General features: G+C 39.4%; 1 protein-coding gene across 1 annotated transcript in view; it reads right to left on the minus strand.

Moving 5' to 3' along the window:
• AFG1L (AFG1 like ATPase) overlaps positions 1-25,112 on the minus strand; it is a 223,618-nt gene that overhangs the window by 151,029 nt on the left and 47,477 nt on the right. The window contains 4 exon segments of the mRNA XM_017878746.1: positions 7,537-7,667; positions 8,600-8,694; positions 17,234-17,236; positions 17,382-17,437. Coding sequence (XP_017734235.1) covers positions 7,537-7,667; positions 8,600-8,694; positions 17,234-17,236; positions 17,382-17,437 — 285 coding nt within the window.

Here is a 25,112-nt window from a genome sequence, read left to right on the forward strand (position 1 = left end):
TTCTTGTGATAGTTTGCTAAGAATGATGGTTTCCAGCTGCATCCATGTCCCTACAAAGGATGCAAACTCATCCTTTTTTATGGCTGCATAGTATTCCATGGTGTATATGTGCCACATTTTCTTAATCCAGTCTGTCACAGACGGACATTTGGGTTGATTCCAAGTCTTTGCTATTGTGAATAGTGCCGCAATAAACATACGTGTGCATGTGTCTTTACTCTGAAGATAAGCTATTATTTATTTCACCAACCAAAACACATTAAAAAAAAAACCTATCCAAACACATTTCTCAACCAAGATAAGAATCCAGTCTCTAACACCTCAGGTAAAACTGAAATGCAACTACTTGAGCGTAGAGGGTGGGAGGAGGGGGAAGAGCAGAAAAAAGAACTATTGGCTACTAGGTTTAATACCTGGGTGATGAAATAATCAGTACAGCAAACTCTTGTGACACATGTTTACCTATATAACAAACCTGCACACATACCCCTGAACCTAAAATAAAAGTTTAAAAAAGCCGAAATGCTACACTTAGTAAGGAAGACCAAGCTAATGAAGAGCATTCTGCAAGTGTAATCTGAATGCTTACCAAAACATAATCTTTAAAATTCCTTAAATTCAAGAGCACAAAAAAGGAGTATATCCATGTTTTTAAGCAGCAATAATTACCATTCATCTCCCTAGTAAAATAAATATTATATTAATCAACACCATCTAAAGGCCAATAATAACTAGCTAAAAATCAAGGCTACTAATACGATTCCATTTTAAAAGTGAAGTGGTGATTGTAGATATACTGTCGCTAAGAATAAAGTGCCTCAAAAATTCTTTCCTAATAAATCAGCAAGTATTGTACTAGGCTTAATAGGCTTAAGGATAATTTTTAGGCTCCACCACTAAAACATCTACCAAAACCCCACCCAGCTCTAGAACTGTATATTTAAACACATAATACAAGACTCTTCATATACCAAGGAAAATGTATAGCATAGCTGTTACTGGTAAACAAGAGCATTAGTGCTGGACTTAAACTGTTAGTTACCAGCTGTGTGACCTTGGTCAAGTTACTGAACCTCTCTGACCCTCAATTTCCTCATCAATGCAACAAAAGCAGTAATAATACCTACCTTGAAATATTGTTATGAGACATAAAGTAAACTCTCAAGAAATGAGAGACTATTAACTTTGACTATTACCTATGTATGATATATATTCTAGTATTAATATAATTCTGTATTATTAATGTACAGCTACATAGAATTTTAGCTGTAGCTAGAATTCTATTTAGCATTATACAGTTATTAAGAACACAGGCGGCCGGGCGCGGTGGCTCAAGCCTGTAATCCCAGCATTTTGCGAGGCCGAGACAGGCGAATCACCAGGTCAGGAGATCGAGACCATCCTGGCTAACACGGTGAAACCCCGTCTCTACTAAAAAATACAAAAAAAAAACTAGCCGGGCGAGGTGGCGGGCGCCTGTAGTAACAGCTACTCGGGAGGCTGAGGCAAGAGAATGGCGGGAACCCGGGAGGCGGAGCTTGCAGTGAGCTGAGATCCGACAACTGCACTCCAGCCTGGGCGACAGAGCGAGACTCCGTCTCAAAAAATAAATAAATAAATAAAATAAAATAAGAACACAGGCACATAGAAAAACACTCAATACACAGTAACTAATACTATAGAGCATATATAATAGATGGAATATAAGCATTCTAGTAAATACATGGGCAATACCTCAAATAGTTCATAAAAGATGGATTTAACTAGCATGTAAACAAACATGAAAAAAAATCAGCCATATTATTCTGTAAATGCTGATTTTGAGGTCTGTAAATGCTGATTTTGCTTGAGAAATGCTACTATATGGAAGGGGAGTGGGACTTAATATGAACCACTTCCATAGTTTTCATTTGGTATTAGATTCATTCATTCATTCATTTATTCACTACTTATTCATTCATTCTCAGACACTGTTCTAGAAACCTGAGATGCATCAATTAATAAAGATTCATGCCTTCAAGTTTACATTCTGGGAATACAGATAAACAATAAACATAATAAATAAGTAAATTACATATAATATGTTAAAAGGTGATATATGATATGGGAAAAAACGTGGCTAAGGCGCATCAGAGGTGTGGAGGTCAATGGTAAGCTGCAATTTCAAATAGGGTATTAAGATGGGCCTTGTTAAGGATGTAACTGAGCAAAGACATGATGAAATGAGGGAGTTGCTCTTACGAATATGTAAGGGTGTGAGGAAAACCCCACAGCACCAGTTGCTGCCTAGGCATTAAAAGTAGAACCCAATGGCTTAAGCCTGTGGCCAGAGATAAGAGCTTAGAGGCATAGCTCTTGCTTACAAGATGGAGCTCCTCACTTTTCCTGCTGCTTCCCTTACTTTAAACGTACCATTCAGGCTTTTGCTCACAAGCATAGTTAGCCACATCCTATTCCTACATATATATAAAATACACATATACATGCATGCTGCTAGTTGCCATACTCTCTCTCTGCCTGACTCTTCATTACTGCCTCCTGTGACCAGGGACGAAGGACTGGCCTTCTGACTCATTGCTCCCTCCCTGCCCAGCATCTGTAATAATCAGTCTTTGAACTTATTTTCTATTGTAGTGGTGTATTGATTTGCACCTTCCCCCTGAAGAACCAGGGTCTGCCCCAGGCCAGGATTTTCCTAGGATGCCAGGAAGAACACAACATCAGGCTCCCAGTGCCAAAGCAATGGTCAGACAGGCATAAACTGGACATAAGTCAGACAAGAGCCACAAAGGCATATGCCAGTATAAACAAGCTTCCTGTGTGAGGGACTCCTTGGTCATGGGTCAGACAACCAGGCATCAGGTCGTTCTCCAGGTGAAAGAAGTTTTCTGTGAAAGGCAAGCTGTAAACACCTATATCCAGCTACCTGAATTTCCTGTTAGGGCAGGGTTGCCAGTGCTCTGGTGCTGGAACCCCAATTTAGCTGGGGGCTCTCAGAACAGAGGGACCACTCTGTGCAGAAAGAATGCCCAGTGCAAAGGCTCTGCTTGTTTATTATAAATTGTGTGGTTGGTGGGGATCAGAGTGCTGGCGCAGCAACATTTTAGAGTATATTTCACCCTCTTGAGTTTTAGGGAAGGGGGATAAGTAGAGATTTGGACTTGTGATCATCTAATTTTGGTGTATTGGAGAAACTTCTTTAAGACCTGAAGAAGGCAGTTCAGGATACTGAAACTAGCAGAGATCACTTCTTCCCTTAGGGGGCACACTCTTACTCTTATATTTTCATTTTCTCTGGCTCTTCTAACACTGGGTATATGCAGTTATCGGTCTTTTCTTGCATGCAGCAGTAATCTCCAAGATTCAAGTTGGAATTGTAAAGGAAATAAAAGAGCAAGACTATTAACATTTTGCATTCTAAGACATTCAGGTCAAACTTGCTCAGGGGAATAGGGTCTCCCATATTGTCAACTCTTAACATACAAGAATGCTATATTATTCAATAATTGGGAATGGGGGGAAAAAAATGCTACACTAAAATTTGGGATCAAATGAAAGCAATCAATTTTGGATTGTCTTGTTTTGTCATCTCTGTGCATGTTTTCTTCAGAACCCTGCGGGAAATAAGTAGTTATCATGATACCCAACTACTAACTGTGGTTCCTTAACCTATGAAGAAAATAGGATTGAATCTATGAAGAAAGTAGGGAGCAATGAGTGAGGCTGAACCTGTAGGAGACAAGGTCAGAGAGGAAGTAGAAGGGTTTGAGCAAGGAAAATGACACTACCTTATATAACAGAGTATTTCCCCATTGGAGAACAAGCCCTTTTAAGTTGGGTTTTCTGTTTCCTGTGGCCAAAAGCATTCCTAGCAGATACTTCATCTTTCTCTTCCTGGGTTTTAGCTCATCAGTCAATTCTCTTTCCACTGGAGGTAACAGATTTCATCTTAAGGAAAGTGACATTTCCTTACAGTACTTCTTACCAATGTTTATGTTATCTTTTACAGATCATAGGGAAATACGCCTTCACATAGCAGATAGGAGCAAAATAAGACTTGAATAGTTCTATTTTCATCAAGACTGTTTGTAAGAAATAGGCACCGGAGATCGAGCTGAAGAAAAGAGATTTACTTGAAACTCCAGGACAGGGACAATACTGATGGCACCTTATGGGGTTTGGTTTGGAATTGGAGGTTGCTATAGAGAGCTCAGCAGCTGTCTAGGGAGTGCTCTAGTGCTCTTTCCCCTAAAGTGATTCAGTTACTTTCTATATTTCTTTGTTTCTATTTCATTAGTAAGAAGAGCTTCCCTGTGTGCCATTTAGTTCAAATTCATTAGAAAGGGGCTAATACTGGCCCATTTGCCAAGCCACACCATACAAGTCCAAGGTTGCTGAGAAGATTGTGGATTAACTACTTATAGATCAGCTGTCCAGGCATGGTCCATTTAGCTGTGGGACAGATAGGCCCCTGTCCTGTGATATGGAACAAGGGCCTTCAAGGCAACTGAGATGCATGAGTCAATGAATGAATAAATATCAAAGCAATTTGGACGGGGCAGGCAATAACAGGGATCTCTATCACATCTGCTTTCTCTCCATCAGGAAGCAGCATTTTATAAGAGCCTGTTTCCCCTGGATCTCTCTTATACTCAATATGTAATCTGAAAAATCCTTTCTGTGGCCTGCATTTCTTTGCAAGACTCAGTTCACTTGGATCGATAGTGTCCTGACAGCTGTTTTTGTTTCCTTCTTTCTAACATATCAACCTTTTGAAATCTGAACCCAATGGAGTATGTCAGCACAACCAGGCAGGTTTCTGGTAGGACTTCACTATTAAGGTGGCATTATGACTCCCGTAAGCCCTAGGAACTTTTACTTTCATGAGCCCCATCCTCAAATAAGAAAACATTACAACTATGTTGGTATAAGGACAAATATAATACAGAATAGACAGATACAGGCTGGAGTCATTATTGATACGTTCATTTACGTCCTCAAATTTTAAAAGAAATTAAAATGTTTTCTTGATCCCTAAAAGTATCACGAGCCCTAGACACTGTGTCTGCTGCACCGACTGGGCAGTTGCCCTGCTTGCTCTGTAGCTTCTTCAGGATCACGTGCTTTGCACAGTCAGATTTTCTTTTTTTTTTTGAGGCGGAGTCTCGCTCTGTCGCACAAACTGGAGTGCAATGGCCGGATCTCAGCTCACTGCAAGCTCCGCCTCCCGGGTTTACGCCATTCTCCTGCCTCAGCCTCCCGAGTAGCTGGGACTACAGGCGCCCGCCACCTCGCCCAGCTAGTTTTGTATTTTAGTAGAGACGAGGTTTCACCGTGTTAGCCAGGATGGTCTCGATCTCCTGACCTGGTGATTCGCCCTTCTCGGCCTCCCAAAGTGCTGGGATTACAGGCTTGAGCCACCGCGCCCGGCCATGCACAGTCAGATTTTCATAGCATCCTAACCTTCTTAGTCTTGCCTTCCAATAACACTTATGCCATAAAAACATGCCAATCAGGCCAGGTGCGGTGGCTTACACCTGTAATCCCAGCACTTTGGGAGGCCGAGGTGGGTGGATCACCTGAGGTCAGGAGTTCGTGACCAACCTGGCCAACATGGTGAAACCCGTCTTTACTAAAAATACAAAAAAATTATCCGGGCATGGTGGTGCACACCTGTAATCACAGCTACTCAGGAGGTTGAGGCAGGAGAATCACTTGACCCAGGAGGCAGAGGTTACAGTGAGCCGAGATCATGCCATTGCACTCCAGTCTAGGCTACAAGAGCAAAACTCCATATCAAAAATAAAATAAAATAAAATAAAAAAGCCAATCATTTCTCTGAAAGTTTTGAAATCTACATTTTTAAAGTTAAGGGTAATGATTTTTACATGATACCTAGGAAATTCTAATGCCTTTAGATTTCTCATTTCCATGTGGAGATGCCAACTATTTTGCAGAATTAAATGAGATAAGGATGTAAAAACACATTGTAAACTACGGATCATTTTACAAAGGCTAGGTATTAATACACCTCTCTAAAAATTTAACTTCAATACCTTAATCAAAATTGTAACTACGCCAGTTCAGTTTTATTTAGAGATATTTTGGTTAAAAGGCTAGTAATGGAAAAATCAAGAGAAATGGCCGCTATTGATTCATCACTGACTGTTGTTCTTGAAAGCAGCATTAACTGTTAAGTCAGTGCTTTTTCAAACAACTCAATGAGGCCCTTTTCCTGCAAAACATTGATGTGATTAGTATGCCTCTTCAGAACGGCAGGAGAGCATCTGTTCTTTTCCATAAAGCCTTTCCTTGGAAGACCTTTGCAGTTCTAAATACAAAGGTGAGTCCAGTCTGTCTTAAATATGACTGAAGGAAGAAAGAAGCAAAGATCCCTCTTCCCTAGATGGATTAGTGTAACAGCATTGCTGGTGAAAATTCTTTCCCTTCCATCATAAATCTAGACTATTGTTAGCTATGTGTACCAGTTGCTAAAGGAGACCAATCATGCATGCTTTGGGATAAGAGCATCTTAGCCATATCATCTCCCCACTAATCCAGATTATAAAACACAGAAGAACAGGAAATAACTCACTATCAATTTAAATGCATAATTTCAGAGAATCCTAAAACTAAGAGGAACTTAGAAAATTCAACTAAGGCAATTCCCTCCCTTTATCACAGATACGTATGTTGTGAGGCTTAAATGAGATGAATCACTTGTTCTTTATATAACATTTTTTAAAAATACTAAAACATCTTTAAAGACATTGTTTTATGATAATTAGATTATCTTTGTGGTGTAGGGGAGATGTACAATCATCGACCAAAATTTAGAGGTGGGCAGACTTTTTCTATAAAAGACTGAATAGTAAATATTTTAGGCTTTGCAAGCCATACAGGGTCTCTGTTGTACTTTCTTCTTTTTCTTCTTCTTCTTCTTTCAACTACCTTTAAAATTACAAAAACTTGGCTGGGTGTCATGGCTCATGCCTGTAGTTTCAGCACTTTGGGAGGCTGAAGCTGGAGGATCACTTGAGGCCAGGATTTGAAACCAGCCTGGGAAACATAGTAAGACCTAATCTCTACAAAATTGTTTTTAAAACTTTGCTGGGTATGGTGCACGAGCCAATAGTTCCAGCTACTCAGGAAGCTGAGGCAGGAGGCTGAACCCAGGAGTCTGAGGTTATAATGAGCTATGATTACGCCACTGCACTCCAGCCTGGGCCTGGGTAACAGAGCAGGATCCTGTCTCTTAAAATGTGTGCGTGCGTGTGTGTGTGTGTGTGTGTGTGTATGCATGTATACACTCTTCTTTTCTCACTAACCATAAAAAAACAGGCAGGTCAGATTTGCCCTGTGCAGCTGTGAAGGTTGTGATTTGCCAGCTCCTGAACGAGACAGTAAAACTGAAGCAACTAAAGAGATAATGTGTCAAATCACCTTATAAAACAATGATAAAAGCAAGAGCAAAATTTAAATCTTCATACCCCATTCAGTATAACATTCTATATCTATGAAAAATCTCTACTTTACCTGAAATTCATCGAAACATAGGAGACATGCTTCTTCACTGATTTCTTCAGCTATAGGAGCTATTGGGTCATATGATTTAGCCATGAATCCTGGTTTCCTTTTTGGCAAACTCTGTTTAAGGCGATGTATTCCTTAAACGAATGAAATTAAACACAGATGAAATACATTAGTGTATTTTAGACAATTATAACACTTTTAAAATCTCTAAATGAAACTTTAGTATGGACATAAAATTAAGTTTAAATTTCATGTAAAATCAAATTTGATCATTGAAATTGTTTGCATTTTCTGTACTTCAAAATAAGTTGTTCAAATATTATTGTGTTCTTATAGTTGTAAGGAAACTTCAAAGTCATTCCATTTCTACTCTTCAATCATTTCAGAAATTACAAGGTAATAGACAAGTGACTAGATGCATCAATACATCCACCTTAGTCGTGTATTTCAGGGATGAGAGTAGAGGATATGATCCTGCCCAAGTAGTACATATTACGTCTAACATATGCAATCAGAATGTGTCCTCATCTCTAGCCTAATACACTAAGGCCAGTCCACTTCATTCATTATGTGTGTACTAAATGCTGCAAGTATTAGCGGAAAAAAACACATGATTCCTGCTCTGGGGAGGTTACAGTGCAACTGGTAAACAAATCATGCAAAACTGGAATAACATAAGACCACTAGGAAAGCAATAAAGCTTACATGCGTACTCAAACTGAATGCCTACATGCTAAGGTAATACAGAGTAAAGGACCTAATCAAGAATCACTTATTTAAACAGGTGCATTTTTAACTTTTTTTATTGGCCCTTAGTAGAAACAGAAAATGCCTGAGCTTCATATAGCAATCTCTGTTCTCTGATTTGAAAGTATTAAATTAGTCTTAAGGACCAATTCTGGACACATTACTGACTGTTTCAACATAGCACAAAACAAATGGAACCAAATAAAATCTTACTGCAAGCAAAATCTAATTTTAAAAGAGTATATGTTCATTCAATGAAGAAAACCATTCTGTAGTGTTTCCCCACTGAAAAAATCACTTCTTTCAGATCATTGCTTACTTTTGTGCACATCTAGCATGAAACCATGAAAATGAACTCGTTTTTTCCTCTTCATTTCCACATAAGCATAAAACATGTCCATCACCATTGTTTTCCTGTACCTTAAAACAAACAAACAAAAAAATAAGAATACTATTAAATAGTACGTACTGATTGCTGTAATGATTGTTCATTAGCTTTGAGATAATGAAACCATACTCTTCCACCGGGAAGCTGAAGACTATGTCACTTCTTTAGAAGGGGGAGCTTACTTTGTATGTTAAACTAGCTAAAAATAAAATGCTGATATTACTCTTTTCTGTTAAAATCCTGTTTATAGGAAATACAACAATTACTTAACATTACAGGGGCTATTTCCCCCTGAAAACTATGTTCATAAACTGGCAAGATTTACAGTCTTCTCTTCCAAAAGACACTAGCATAAATAAAATAATTAATTAAAAATTTATTGGGTCATTACTATGCATGAGGAACTGTTTTAGGCACTCATACGGGAAAATTCAAAAAATGAAAAAATAAGAAGAAGAGGCTGCACGGTGGCATCCGCCTACTAATCCCAGGCACTTTGGAGGCCAGGATGGGAGATTGTTCTGAGCGCAAAGAAGTTTAAGACGCAGCCTGGGAAACATAGCAAGGACCCCCAACTCAAAAAAAAAAAAAAAAAAAAAAAAAAAGAAGAAAGAAAAGAGAGAAAGATGAAATATAAGATGAGTAATCTAACATAAATATTGAACATGAATCATATATGTAGATTAGAGCTAGAGAATTGCCAATTTTAAAACACTTCCATTTTTAAAAGGCTGAGAATATAGATCTCTCAAAATAAAACCTACTTGAGGAAAATTCGATAGGCAGTCAATCCTTAAATATTAATATTATCTTAGATTTTCAAACACTAAAACTTTTACACAATGCAACTCCACAATCGAATTAGAGAGTAGAACACTCTTATCTGAGAATTCAGTTACTCAAGGCCCACAATCATAGTCTAAAGATATTAAATGGAAAACTCCAAAATTAAACAATCCTTAAGAATTAAATTATGCAGCTCTCCTGAGTAGCATGAGGAGACCTCGTGCCATCCCGTTCCATTCCACCCAGGACATAAATCATCCCTTTGTCTGGCATATCCACACTGTATTCACTACCCTCCCATTGGTCACTTAGTGGCCTTCTCTGTTAAAAACATAGTATATAAGCTGGGCACGGTGGCTCATGCCTGTAATCCCAGCACTTTGGGAGGCCAAGATGGGCAGATCACATAAGGTCAGGAGTTCGAGACCAGCCTGGCCAACATGACAAAACCCTGTCTCTACTAAAAGTACGAAAATTAGCCAAGCATGGTGGTGAGCGCCTGTAATCCCAGCTACTCAGGAGGCTGAGGCAGGAGAATAGCTTGAACCTGGGAGGCGGAGGTTGCAGTGAGATGGTGCCACTGCACTCCAACCTGGGCGACAAGAGAGAGACTCCATCTTAAAAAAAAACAAAAACAAAAACATAGGGTTCAGTACTATGTGAGGTTACAGGCATCCACTGGAACTATCCTCTATGAATAAGGGGAAACTACTGTAACTGAATATCCAACAGCCTGAGAATTTAATGCAGGTAGCATAAAAATGTCTTATCCCCTCTCAGAAAGCCTAGGGCATTCGGTTCAGTGGCCCAAGTTCAGTTTGTACCTGGCATTCCTCAGTAAGCCAGACCAGCACATGCTGGTCCAGTCTCACATCCTCCCTACTTCCTCGTCTCCCACCACCACAAGATTACTTCCTGTCTAGTAATTCCTTTGCAATTAATAGAATCCAAAGGCACTTCAGAAAGTAAGAAGATCTAAATCTTATCTTTTGGGTTTCCTCCATGCCACAAGATGACACCGGGCCCATGCCATTTGAATGTCAGAGTGCTTTTGTATATGAAAAAACAATCCACCAAACATTTTTTTATGAAGAAGTCATTTTGATGGAAAGTCATTCATTGCAAAAATATTCAGTACGGTATCTCTTGATATAGTGATTAGCAGTAGATTTTAAATAATTATATTTACCCAGAAAAGTTAACAAAGTTTCAAATTCTGCTGCACGCAGTGTAGTATACTTATAGATTCAGAATAAAGTCATGAATTATCTAACTAAAAATATATTAATTAATCATTAGGGTAAAGCAAATCAAAACTAATGTAGGTAAAGATACCACTTTACTTACATTAGAACGACTATTTTTTTAAAAAAAGGAATAGAAAATAACAAGTGTTAGCAAGGATGTATAAAAATTGGAACCTGTGCATTGCTAGTGAGAATAACAATGGTACTGTCACTGTGGAAAACAGTATGACAGTTCTTCAAAAAATTAAACACAGGCTAAGTGCAGTGGTTCACGCCTATAATTTCAGCACTTTAGGAGGCCTAGGAGGGAGAATTGCTTGAGACTAGGAGTTCAAGAAGACCAGCCTAGGCAACATAGCAAGATCTCATCTCTACTAAAAATTTAAAATATTAGCCATGTTTGGTGGTGCATGCCTGTAGTCCCAGCTACTCGGAGGCTGAAATGGGAGGATTGCTTGACCTCAGGAGTTCAAGGTTGCAGTGAGCTATGATCGTGCTACTGCACTCCAGCCTGGGCAACAGAGAGAGACTTTGTGTCCAAAAAAATAAATAACTAAACATGTGTGACCATAGGATCCAGCAATTCCACTTCTGAGTATATGCACAAAACAACTGAAAGTAGGGATTCAAACAAATACTTACACCTCAATATTCACAGCAGAATTATTCACAATAGTCAAAAGATAGAACAACCCAAACATCCATTAATGGATGAATGGATAAACAAAAAGTGGTATATACATAAAATGATACAGTTGGCCCTCTGTATCTAGTTTCCACATCCCCAGATTCAACCAACAGTGGATCAAAATTATTTTTAAAATAAAAAATAAGGAACAGGTGGATTGGCTTACACCTATAATCCCAGCAATTTGGGAGTCCAAGGCAGGCAGATTATTTGAGTCCAGGAGATTGAGACCAGCCTGGGTGACATGGCAAAATCCCTTCTCTACAAAAAAATATAAAAATTAGCTGGGCATTGTGGTGCATGCCTGTAGTCCCAGCTACTCAAAAAGCTGAGGCAGGATGATCACTTCAGCCCAGAAGGTAGAGGATGCAGTGTGCTGAGATCACACCACCACACTTCAGGACCTGGGTGACAGAGCGAGATTCTGCTTCAAAATAGTAATAATCATCCTATCATCATAATATAAACAAAAAACAATACAGTATAACAACTATTATAGCATTTATGTACCACTTACATTGCTATAAGTAATCTAGAGGATTTAAAGTATACAGGACAACACGCAAAGTTTATATGCAAATGCTACACCATTTTACATACAGGACTTGAGTATTCTCAAATTTTGGTATCCAAGGGGATCCTGAAACCAATCCCCCATGAATACCAAGTATATTATTCAGCCTTAAAAAGGAATCCAACTCATATGCAGTGTGTAATAATATGGATGAATCTTGAAGATATTTTGCTAAGTAAAATAATCCAGTCCCAAAAGGAAAAATATTGTATGATTCCATTTATATAAGGTACTGAAGAATAATCAAATTCATAAAGACAGAAAGTAGAATGGTGGTTGCCAGGCCAGGGGAGTCAGAGGGTGGGATGTGGAAAATGTGGGAGAGAGGTAGAATAGGAAGTTGTGGTTTAATGGACACAGAGTTTCAGTTTGGGAAGATAAAAATGTTCTGAAGATGGATGGTGGTAATAGTTGTACAACAATATGAACAGACGTAATACTACTGAATTATGCACTGAAAATGTTTACAAGGGTAAATTTTATGTAATGTGTTTTACCATAATAAAAACAATTGAATACATTTTTTAAAACCTATAGTTAATATGCTTAATGGTAAAAGACTGAACACTTCTCCCCTACAATTTGACAAAGGCAAGGATGTCTACACTCATGTTCTGAAAATGGATGGTGGTAATAGTTGTACAACAATGTGAACAGATTTAATGATACTGAATTATACGTTAGAAATGTTTAAAAAGGAAAATTTTATGTTATGTGTTTTACCATAATAAAAACGATTGAATATATTTTTTAAAACATACAGTTAATATGCTTATTTGTAAAAGACTGAACACTTCTCCCCTCCAATTTGACACAGAAAAGGATGTCTACACTCACTACTTCTATTCAACATTGTACTGGGAGTCCTAGCTGGTGCAAGGAGGCAGCAAAAATAAATAAAATGCATAAAAATTTAAAAAAGCAAAATTGTCTTTATTGGCAGATAACCAAATTGTATATACACAAAAAAAATCCTAAAGAATCTACCAAATCACCACTAGAGTTAATAATTAAATTTAGCAAGACCATAGGATACAAGGTCATCAAAAAATCAACTGCATTTCTATAAACAGTAACACATATAATGACATTTTGGTCAACAATGGACCACATAGCCAATGGTGGTTCCAAAAGATTATGAAGAAGCTGAAAAATTTCTATCACTTAGTGATGTCATAGCTATCCTAACATGGAAGCACAATTAATTTTTTTTTTTATAAATTTCATGTAGCTCAAGTACACAGCACTGATAACATCTTGTATAAAGTAGTATACAGAAATGTCCTCAGCCTTCACATCCACTGACCACTCACTCACTGACTCATTCAGAGCAACTTCCAGTCCATTCATAGTCAAACAGGCATCCCATATTTTATCTATTATACTGTACTATTACTGCACCTTCTCTGTTTAGATATGTTTAAATAAACAAATACCATAGTGTTACAACTGCCTACAATATTCAATACAGTAACATGCTGTACAGGTTTGTAGCACAGAAGCAATAGGTTCTATAATACAGCTGAGGTGTGTAGTAGGCACATGTATCCCTGCATCCAAGCCAGGGAGAACTATGCTTCCTAACTCCTAACCTTAAAACCAGCCTACCTTTCAACTGGTGAAATTAGAATCTGTGTCAATGTGAAACAGGTGAGGTGAAACGAGGAGGCAGCAGAAAAGGGGCTGATAAGCAAAACATACTTTTATTCTCTTCTAGTGTACCAGAGAATTCATTAACCCCGCCATCACCACTGTAGTCGGCTGGTCAAGAATTGAGGCTCTGTTGTGAGAAAGTCAGCTGTTGGGTATGAATGAAGCAACAAAATACTACTACCACAGCTTTGGGCTTCTATATGAGATGTGATAAACATTTTACAACAAAAATAATTCATTTCAAGATTGAACCATGATAATAATCCCTCCAACTCATACATCAACCCTACTGCAGTTTCCAGGATTTAGGTTCCATCTGGGTCAATCCTCTCAACACATCTGTGAAGAAAGGGGTGAAGTGAGCAGGACAAAGCCCAAATAGAGTGCAAGAATGAAAAGTGGGAAGGGAGTGTTACCAGGTAGCTATTCTCTATCCCGTGAAGTCTCCTTACAAATTATTTATTTACATTTTTCTTAAAAAAAAAAATAAGAAATGAGGTCTCACTATGTTGCCCAGGCTGGTCTCGAACTCCTGAGCTCAAGCATGTTTATTTATTTTTATTTTATTTTATTTATTCATGTATGTATTTATTTATTTTGAGACAGTCTTGCTGTGTTGCCCACGCTGGAGTGCAGTGGTGTGATCTCGGCTCACTGTAACCTCTACCTCCCGGGTTCAAGCAATTCTTCTGCCTCAGCCTCCTGAGTAGCTGTGACTACAGGCACCCACCACCACGCCAGGCTAATTTTTGTATTTTTAGTAGAGACAGGGTTTTGCCATTTTGGCCAGGCTGGTCTGAAACTCCTGACCTCAATGATCCGCCCCGCTCAGCCTCCCAAAGTTGCTGGGATTATAGGCGTGGGCCACCGCACCTAGCCCAATTTATTTATTTATTTATTTTTAAGATAGGGCCTCACTCCGTAGCCCAGGCTGGAGTGCAGTGGTATAATCTCAACTCGCTGCAACCTTGATCTCCCAGGCTCAAGTGATCCTCCCACCGCATCCTACTGAGTAGCTGGAACTACAGGCACACACCACCATGCTCAGCTAATTTTTTAATTTTTTGTAGAGACGGGGTCTCACCTTGTTGTCCAGGCTAGTCTCAAACTTCTGGTCTTAAGCAATTATCCTACCTCAGCCTCCCAAAGTGCTGATATTACAGGCATGAGCCACCATGCCCAGCCTTCTTAAAAGTTAGTACCTGTTTCCCAAGTCCAAAGAAGGAAAAGAATAAAGAATAAGAGCTTATGGTGGCATTTTGAGGCTATTCTCCCAGAGAGCCCCCCAAATAAAAACTTTACCTTTTATTACCTATTTTATTTCATTTTGAGATGGGGTCTCACTCTGTTGCCCAGACTGGAGTGCAGTGGCATAATCATGGCTCACTGCAGCCTTGACCTCCTAGGCTCAAGTGATCCTTCCACCTCAGCCTCTCGAGTAGTTGGGACTATAGGTACGTGCCACCATGTCAGGCTAATTTTTGTATTTTTTGTGGAGACAGAGTTTTGACATGTTGCCCAGGCTGGTCTTGAACTCCTGGGCTCAAGCAATCCACCCACCTCGGGCTCCCAAAGTGCTGGGATTACAGGTATGAGCCATCATGCCTGGCAGATTACCTATTTTATAAGTGGTCTGAACTAAACTTATTATAGCCACCAAAATGTTCATCTCACTTCCCATTTCAGAATTCCTTTCTCTTCCCCTCTCTATATTATAAGGATGTTTCCAAACAAAGGTTGCCACACACCCAAACTATATGAACATCCCATACTATCACATCTTTTCTATTGATTTCAAACACTCAGATGAATAACTTGTAATGTGCTTCCCTTCAGTTAGTTACCATATGGCTGTATTTTCTAAATTAAAATCCAACAACATTCATAGCGTTTAAAAAAACAGTCCTTTTACAGAAGTGGAAGCAGTTGTGCTTTATCAACCATCTCCATTTATGGTCAGCTGGTTAAAGTAACAGGGGGAACAAAGTTGTTGATTTTAGCAATGACTTAATATGAAAGTGAAGGTACTGGAAGTAAATGTTCTCAGGAGGCAGAGAATGAGCCCTGACAACAGGATGAGAATCATTAATGGTGCCCAAAGGTGCAGGAACATAAAATTGATCAAGTGTCTATTATAAATTGCTTTCTAAATAAGAAGTAAGTATACATTGGTCTCAAAAGTACCAATTAGCCAATGAACTAAGAAAAAGAATAGTTTGAGCTTCTTTTCTGTAATTTCAAGAACTTAAGGAATTTTAAGGGGCAATCTCTAATGTTCACTTTTGTGAACTAAATTATTCTCTTTTATTAGATTAGCTAAATCTGGAAATATAAAACGGATATTCAATGCAAGGCATCAGTAAACAAATTAGAAAAAGAAGGAACAGTTTAGAAAGGAACAGTTTTATCTTTAAGGCATTAAAACTACTTATTCGGCCAGGCGCCATGGCTCACGCCTGTAATCCCAGCACTTTGGAAGGCTGAGGAGGGCGGATCACGAGGTCAGGAGATCGAGACCATCCTGGCTAACACAGTGAAACTCCATCTCTACTAAAAACACAAAAAATTAGCCGGGTGTGGTGGCAGGCACCTGTAGTCCCAGCTACTTGGGAGGCTGAGGCAGGAAAATGGCGTGAACTTGCAGTGAGCCGGGAGGCGGAGCTTGCAGTGAGCCGAGATCGTGCCACCGCACCAGCCTGGGTGACAGAGGGAGACTCCGTCTCAAAAACAAACAAACAAACAAACAAAAAAACTACTTATTCAATGCCATTTTTTTTCTTTTCCTAAAAATGTTACTAAGATAATATTCCCTGCCATTACTCCCTCATAACACAAATGTGTTGTGGCTATAGGGGAGCCTAGAGTGTGAATATTAGTCTAGTACAAAACTGACCTCGTTACATGTGAATGTGAGTTTTCAGTATGCCAGTAGAAGAAATAATTGATTGACAGTAAACTGAGGGATTAGAAAAAAATAAAATTAAAAAATTAAAAAAGACATCAAATAAATAATTGAAAGCAAGGAGGCAATAAAGCCAAGTAGAAACCCCTTTATGATATCAGTGACTGAGGGTGGCCAAGGAGAGGTTTAAGACTAAGAGAAAAGGGTTTGTTTGAAGAAAATAGAAACCACAAAACAGAATATTTCAGTAAGAATGAGGTCAGGGAAGACTTCATAAGCAAGACACTACATGATTAGGAAAACCTGGAAAGAAGTGACGACTCAGAAGATTTCCATCAAAATGTGAGTCTTTCTGCCCAATGTCTAGAACTGGGAGACCAAGGAAATGTTACCACTTATGCATTAAGAGTATCTACTATCAACTACATTAAAGGTAATAATGACTAAATTATTCATCTTAGTGCTTAGGTTATGACTAGAAATATTAGCGGAAATTAAAAGTAAAAAAGAACAGCTTATTTTTTTAAAAAGTATTAAGCTGAGTTAATGAGTCATGGAATCCTGATTTGTCTAATAACCTATCTGTAGATGATTTCCTTCCCTGAGATTAATTACATTATACATTAAATAATGTTTGCACCCTAACATGGTGACTAATTCTGCCCTAGACTATAGCTGTATCCTAAGAGAAGTAAAGTAAAAGCTGAGATACTACCCTCTATCCCCTTTCTTTTCTCCCTGCCTTACCCTGCCTCATCCTATTCCCTTGCTGGTAATAGATTGAGGGATAGAAATAGAAATTATCCCTGAGCAAAAGCTGAGAAACTTTCTGTTTTGCCCACCCAAAACTTATTTTAACACACTTACCAACATCTCCATAAACATACAGGCCCCTGGGAGGTTTGCTCCTTGAAAAAAGCTGCAAATTAAGAACAAATTATAAATCTCTACCATGCAAATAATTAAATATAATCATATACATAGTCTTCCTAACTGTCCTATATACACAACCAAGAGGGACTATTATATACAATAAGCAAGAAAAAACTTGATATAAAAATGTATAAAACTGAAATATTATGCAGCCTTAAAAAGAGAAAAAACTCTAACATATACATGAATGAACATTGAGGACATTATGCTAGGTGACATAAACCAGTCACAAAAAGACAAATACTATCACTCCACTTACATGAGGTACTTAGAACAGCGAAAAATTAAAGAGACAGAAAGTAGAAGTCAGGCGCTGTGGCTCACACCTATAATCTGAGCACTCTGGGAGGCTGAGGTAGGAGGATCACTTGAGCCCAAGAGTTCAAGACCAGCCTGGAAAATATAGGGAGACCTCATCTCTGCAAGTAGTTAAAAATAATTAGCCAGATGTGGAGGCATGTGCCTGTGGTCCCAGTTACTCAGGGGACTGAAGTTGGAGGACTGCTTGAACCCAGGAGGTCAAGGCTACAGTGAGCTGTGTTCACACCACTGTACTGCAGCCTGGACAACAGAGCAAGACCCCATCTCAATTAGAAAAAATTAGAAAAAGGGGTTACCAGGGGCTGGAGGGAGGAAGGAATGGGAAATTATTGTTTAATGGGTTCAGAGTTTCAGTTTTACAAGATGAAAGGAGTTCTGGAGATAAATGGCAGTGATGGTTGCATGACATTACAAATGTATTTAATACTACTGAACTGTACTCTTAAAACATGAGAGATGGTAAATCTTATGTGTGTATTTACCACAAAAGAAAATTGGAAAAAAATGCTGTGAAGCCCCTCTTAGGATTCAATACAGGAGGCAATAACCATAGTAGCCCACAGCGAGGGGTTCACAGTCACACAACTTGAATGTACATCCCCTCTACCATTTACCATCCATGGAGTCTTTCCCTTCTTTCCCAGATGGGCTCCCCAAACAATGGCAGCTAGGCTCATTCTCAGCAATTAATGAGTAGAGTAGAAGAATTTTTCTGGAGAAACTGAATGATCTCCAGACAAAAAGGCCCAAAGGCACTTATGTTGGTTAAGCTTCTCCCAAAGAAAGACCTAGATCCCTACCAGATTACCTTCTGGTAAATAAAGCACACCAGTCACCAAACCTCTCAAGCTGGAGCTTCAATCAGCTTGTTAGTACCAATGGTCAATAGATATTTGGAAGAAACTTCCAAGATAAAAGTCAGAGACCAGAACAAATATACAGAGGGGAATAAACTCAGAGCAAATGTGCCTTCTAGACATCCAAAAAAAAAAAAAAACCTCAAAAATAAAAGTGGGCTGGGCACGGTGGCTCACACCTGTAATCCCAGTATTTCGGGAGGCCAAGGTGGGCACATTGTTTGAGCTCAGGAGTTTTGAGACCAGGCTAGGCAACATAGCAAAACCCCATCTCTACAAAAAAATACAGAAATCAGCCGGGCATGGTGGTGTACTCCTATAGTCCCAGCTACTTGGGAGGCTGAGGTGGAAGGATTGCTTGAGCCTAGGAGGTGGAGACTGCAGTGAATCAAGATCACACCACGGCACTCCAGCATGAGCAACAGAACGAGACACTGTCTCACTCAATCACAATCAATTAATAAAAATAAAAGTGAAGTCAACATAATAATATACTGAGGAAAAATAAGAGAAGCTACTAAAACCATATAAAGCATAGTGGGAAAAAGAAATTGTCTCTTCAATAAATGATGTTTGGGAGGCTGAGGCGTTAGGATTGCTTGAGCCCAGGAGTTTGAGACTAGCCTGGGCAACAAAGCAAGACACCATCTTTACAAAAAAGAAATTGTTTCCATTGAGGAAAAATGATTTCCTACTAATCCATCCAATCTATTCATCAAGTGTGAAAATGGAAAATTGTCCTTTCATACATTCAGGGTATGAAAAAAACTTCCCACTCAGCAAGAAGAAAACATAGGCTCTGGGAAATGTAGAGGGCTCCTGGGAGGGAAAAAAGTTTGTCAGAGGGAGGCCTGCTTCTAGGACCACAGTGGCACTGCAGGTCAGGAAAGCAGTCAGGTCCAGAGCAAAACTGGAAACTGAAGGGCTCTGGAGATGAAGCAAAATGGAACTTCTCTTACCTAATGCTATTATTAACCCAAATAACCATCTTTAATTTTGTTACACTTAGAAGAGTAACCTTCAAACTCTGCAGCAGTTCCTAAACACCTGTGCAAACAACAAGGTATGATAGGGTGGAGTGAGTTCAGAAAGGGAGAGTAAAACAGAAAAAAGTGAAGATTATGCCACTTAGCATCAACCAGAGTGGTCAATAATTTGGCAGAGAACATTCTCAAAACCTAGCTTTCAGGGTTTCATCCATAATGCTTTTGGTTTTGTCTTATTTTATTTTATTTATTTTAGAGACAGGGTCTCACTCTGTCACTCAGGCCTCGAACTCCTGGACTCAAGCAATCCTCTTGCCTCAGCCTCCTAAGTAGCTGGGGCAGGCAGATACCACTACATCCAGCTAAATTTTATTTTTAAAAAACTCTCTTGTAGGCTGGGTGCAATGGCTCATGCCTGTAATCCTAGCACTTTGGGAGGCCAAGGCAGGCAGACCACTTGAGGTCAGGAGTTCAAGACCAATCAGGCCAACATGGTCAAACCCTGTCTCTTCTGAAAATACAAAAATCAGTTGGGCGTTGTGGTGCATGCCTGTAATCTCAGCTACTTGGGAGGCTGAGGTGGGAGAATCGCTTGAACCAGGAGGCAGAGGCTGCAGTGAGCCAAGATCGCACCACTGCACCCAGCCTGGGCAACAGAACAAGACTCCATCTCAAAACACAAACAAACAAACTATCCTGTAGAGATAGGGTCTCACTATGTTGCTCAGTCTGGTCTTAAACTGCTGCCTAGGCCTCCCAAAGCGCTAGGATTGCAAACATGAGCCATCATACCTGGCCTGCTTTTGTTTTATAATTTATGGGTTCATTCCAACCTGCCTCAGAAACCTCTCTTGTTTTCCTGTTCCTTTTTGCTTTCTTTCTCTATTAAATGTAGCTTGTGCCTTCTAGACCTCACTCACGGTCTAGGCCAGACAAAAGGATCTTCTTTGCTTTGACTCTGCAATCTGGATGGCTTCCTAGTATCTCTCTGCATGTTAACTCCCCATCTATTCTTAAATCTCCACTCAAAACAGTTTTCTACTCCTGCCAAAACTTCTTAATTTTTCTTGGTTTTTTGTTTCTTATATGAACCATTATCATGCACTGGTTATTCTATTTTCAAGTGCCAGAAAAAGCATTATGCTCTTAATTTTAGAACAGCTTCAAATTGGAAAACTTGCATAAAACCTAATAATCTCTAAGTATATTCTATGTATGTGAAATTTTTTGAAAGCAGCATTTTGTATAGGCAACTGAGAGTGTCATAGCAATTCATAATTCTTCACAATAAATTTTGTGGGAATAGTTTTAAGACCTATTCTAATACTTAAAATCAAGATAGGGTGAATAAATGAAGTTCAGGGAAAAGAAATGAAGAAAGATGGGGGGGTGGCGCAGGGGAACATTGCATGGAGAGAGCTGAATGCTGCTAAAAAAAAAACAAAAAAGTTGGCCAGGTGTGGTGTCTCACACCTGTAATCCTAGCACTTTGGGAGGCCCAGGTGGACGGATCACTTGAGGTCGGTAGTTCAAAACCAGTGGCCAACATGGTGAAACCCCGTCTCTACTAAAAATACAAAAATTAGCCAGGCATGGTAGCAGGCTACTCAGGAGGCTGAGGCAGGATAATTGCTTGAACCCGGGAGGCAGACGTTGCAGTGAGCCAAGATCGCACCATTGCACTCCAGCCTGGGCGACACAGCAAGACTCCATCTCAAAAAAATAAAAAATAAAAAGAGAGAAAAATTTGCACTCATGGTTCTCTCTTCTATTTTTCACTCTCAACTCAATATATTTTAGAAAGAGCACTTTAGCAAATACCACATTCTATATTACATATATAATCTGTTATGTTGTATTATATTTTATAGTAACATTTAGAAGATGACAAAGAGATACTGCTGTGCCAAAGAAAAGATCCTCAAACATCTAAGATCACAAATACCTCATATCACATGAATACTGTTTAAGATGGAGATTTTAATATAAGCAAATTGATCAACAAAATGGATACCCTCCTAACAAGAATCATTAGACATAGACATAGTCTATCTAAACAATATTATATACACCACTTATTTTTACTTGGGGAAACAAGCTAATTTCCTCCTAATAAAAATTTCAGTTTTCTAATAATTATTGAAATTATTTTAAGGCACTTAAAATCTATGTCTTAAGGGAAAAATCAGAGAATCAAATGGAGAAAAGTAAGACTAATCAGAAGGCTATAAAATGGGTCCTAAAGAAGTTTTTTAATTCTTTATTAATAGTAGTGATTTCGGGGAGAGGAAGGTTTACATGGTTTTCTTCAAAATGACTGTCCCTTAGGAACCCACATCATTTGCACACTCCCAATTTAGATTTCTCACAACTTAACGCTATTTTTCTGTTCTATTAAATTTCCTTCCTTAAATTTAATTCCCTATAACTTTCCTTATGTCTCAGAAATCACAGTGAACTCCACCCTTACACTGTTTCTCGGTGCTGGTTATTCGCCATGTGCTCCCCTCCCCTGATGCCTTCTCCCTCCTGTCTGTACCCCAAGAGACTGACCTTTCTGGCTGGCTCCTGGCTGGTTCAGCCCATGGGAGGCATTCCTTGCAGGAAATAGGAGAGAGGGCATAGAAAGGGATGGGTCGTTCTCTCCCATCCCTCCCTGCTTCAGAGATGTGTCTCAGTAGAGCCACATCCCTCCAGACCAACAAGCAGCCCATCCCTCAGGCCACAGCTCTAGCTCTCACCAGTCTCCTCCTTTGCCCTTCCATCCCTTGTTTGCTACCTTAAGCCTGCCCACGCCTCTCTATGTAGTCTCTAAATTTGGTCTTTATTGAAACATCTACTGTGAAGTGTTTTCTGCCAGGACTCTGATACATTCTGGACTCCCAAAATGCACACACGTAACATTAGACTCAGACTTTAAAATCTGAAATGATTCAGTTTCTCTAGTGACCAGTTATAAGATTTGTCACAAGTTACCTGTATCTTAGGGAGTTTGTAAAGTAGGATAATGACACCTTCTCTAATGGGCTTTTGATGAGGATCCAGTGACATCACCTTTTAGATTGTGCAGATAGATCGTAAGCTTAAGGATGATGTTGGAAGACGGTGATAACCTACCACCTACCTCCACCAAGCATAAGAGATATGGCAGAAGAGTATTAGAGTTGAACCCAAAAGATCTAGGTACAAATCCTGGCTGGCTATTGATTAGCTAGGTGACCCTGGGTAAGCCCTCTCAACTCTGCAACCTGCTGTCTCCTTATCTGTTGGGTGCAGGGCCCAGCATAGGGAATTTCCCCATCACTGCTCACCTCTGCATGTGTAATCACACCAAAGACTGCAAGCATAATGTGCTTACCAATACCTGTTTATACTCAGACCTGTAATTCGTGGAAAAAGAAACACCACATCCTTTGACACATCCCTCTCAAAGATCTGAACAATACAATTAGTAAGTTCAAGCAATTTACATCCATATAAACTCTAAACCCAACAAACCAAGAATACATTCAAGAACAAGCAGCATGATTTCAAATATAGTCCATATGCTAAGCCAGAAAGAAAACTTCAATAAATTTCAAAGAATCGAATGTACTCTAACCATAATTTAATAAAATTATATACAAATGATAAAAAGATAGCTAAAAAAAGAAAAATCTCATACTAAAATATATACCCTTCCATGAACTTCACCCAGATTGCTGAGGATTGCTGAAAAAAGTCTGACAGTCATGCAGAGTGGACCCTCTCTCTGGACCCTCCATATTGTCAACAATTCTGTTTCCCTAGTGAGTTCACTGTGTCTCTGCAAAGAATCTCTGGAACCTTCTTACTTCCCATTAAGCAAAACTACATTTCACTCATCACTTTCAGAAGATGTCTCCTACTTCTTCATAAAGAGAGAACAGAAGGCATTGGGTTGAAAGTCCCTCAACTTCCTATGTGAAACTGCAATCCCACCCACATCTGCACCCATCCATTCCTCCCTCCTGTGACATTCCTCCTGTTACAAAGGAAAACGATTCCTCTCTCCCGTGACATTCCTCCTGTTACAAAGGAAAACGATTCCTCTTCCTGTCCTTCTTCCAACCTTCTATCAGTGTTTAATTTCATACCCCATCTACCTTCTCAGGAACCAGGGCCCATCAAATCAAATTCCTCTTCTCTTGTAATCCTTCTTATCAACAGCTTATAAAGCTGTTGATTTATAAAATGTTTTCCAATTAATTTACTTTTACAATCTTGAAGTGTACTATTTCACAAGACATAGGCCCAGAGACCATAAGGGAAAAAAATAGATACATTAAAAATAGTGAAATTAAGGCAGGGTGTGGCGGCTCACACCTGTAATCCCAGCACTTTGGGAGGCTGAGGCTGGCAGATCACTTGAGGTCAGGAGTTCGAGACCAGCCTGACCAATATGGTGAGACCCTGTCTCTACTAAAAATACAAAAATTAGCTGGCTGTGGTGGCACACACACGTAATCCCAGCTACTTGGGAGAGGCTGAGGCAGGAGAATCGCTTTAACTTGGGAGGTCGAGGTTGCAGTGAGCTGAGATCACACCACTGCACTCCAGACTCGACAACAGAGTGAGACTCCATCTCAAAAAAACAAAACAAAACAAAAAAAACGACCACTGAAATTAAAACTTTCTGTTAGAAAAAATCCTGAGGAAGGAAAAACAGCAAATAAACTGCAAAAAAAAAAAAAAAAAAAAAAAAAAAAAAATTGCATCAGTTACGAGTCCTATTCAGCCATAAAAAAAATGAGATCCTGTTATTTGCAACAACATGAATGAAACTGGAGGTCATTACATTAAGTGAAATAAGCCAGGCACAAAAAGACAAACACCACATATTCTCACTTATTTGTGGGATCTAAAAATCAAAGCAATTGAACTCATGAACACAGAGAGTAGAAGGATGGTTACCAGAGACTGGGAAGTGTAGTGAGAGGCTGGGGTGGAGGGGGAGGTGGGGATGGTTAATGGGTACAAAAAAAAATAGAAAGAGGCCGGGCGCGGTGGCTCAAGCCTGTAATCCCAGCACTTTGGGAGGCCGAGACGGGCGGATCACAAGGTCAGGAGATCGAGACCATCCTGGCTAACACCGTGAAACCCCGTCTCTACTAAAGAATAAAAAAAAAACTAGCCGGGCGACGAGGCGGGCGCCTGTAGTCCCAGCTACTTGGGAGACGGAGGCAGGAGAATGGCGTAAACCTGGGAGGCGGAGCTTGCAGTGAGCTGAGATCCGCCCGCCGCACTCCAGCCTGGGCGACAGAGCCAGACTCCGTCTCAAAAAAATAAAAAATAAAATAAAAATAAAAATAAATAAATAAATAACCCGCCTTAACTAATGCCATCTGTCCACTTTGTTAAGATCTCCAAACGTGAGGACCCTACAATATTCCTGGATCTCTCAATTCAATGGTTTTTGTTTTTATAATAAGTGGTAGCAACAACAAAATTACATTTAACTTAAACTTTCTGCTAAAAC

Source organism: Rhinopithecus bieti, unplaced genomic scaffold, assembly GCF_001698545.2.
Source record: "Rhinopithecus bieti isolate Rb0 unplaced genomic scaffold, ASM169854v2 scaffold_11508, whole genome shotgun sequence".
NCBI classification, from domain to species: domain Eukaryota; kingdom Metazoa; phylum Chordata; class Mammalia; order Primates; family Cercopithecidae; genus Rhinopithecus; species Rhinopithecus bieti.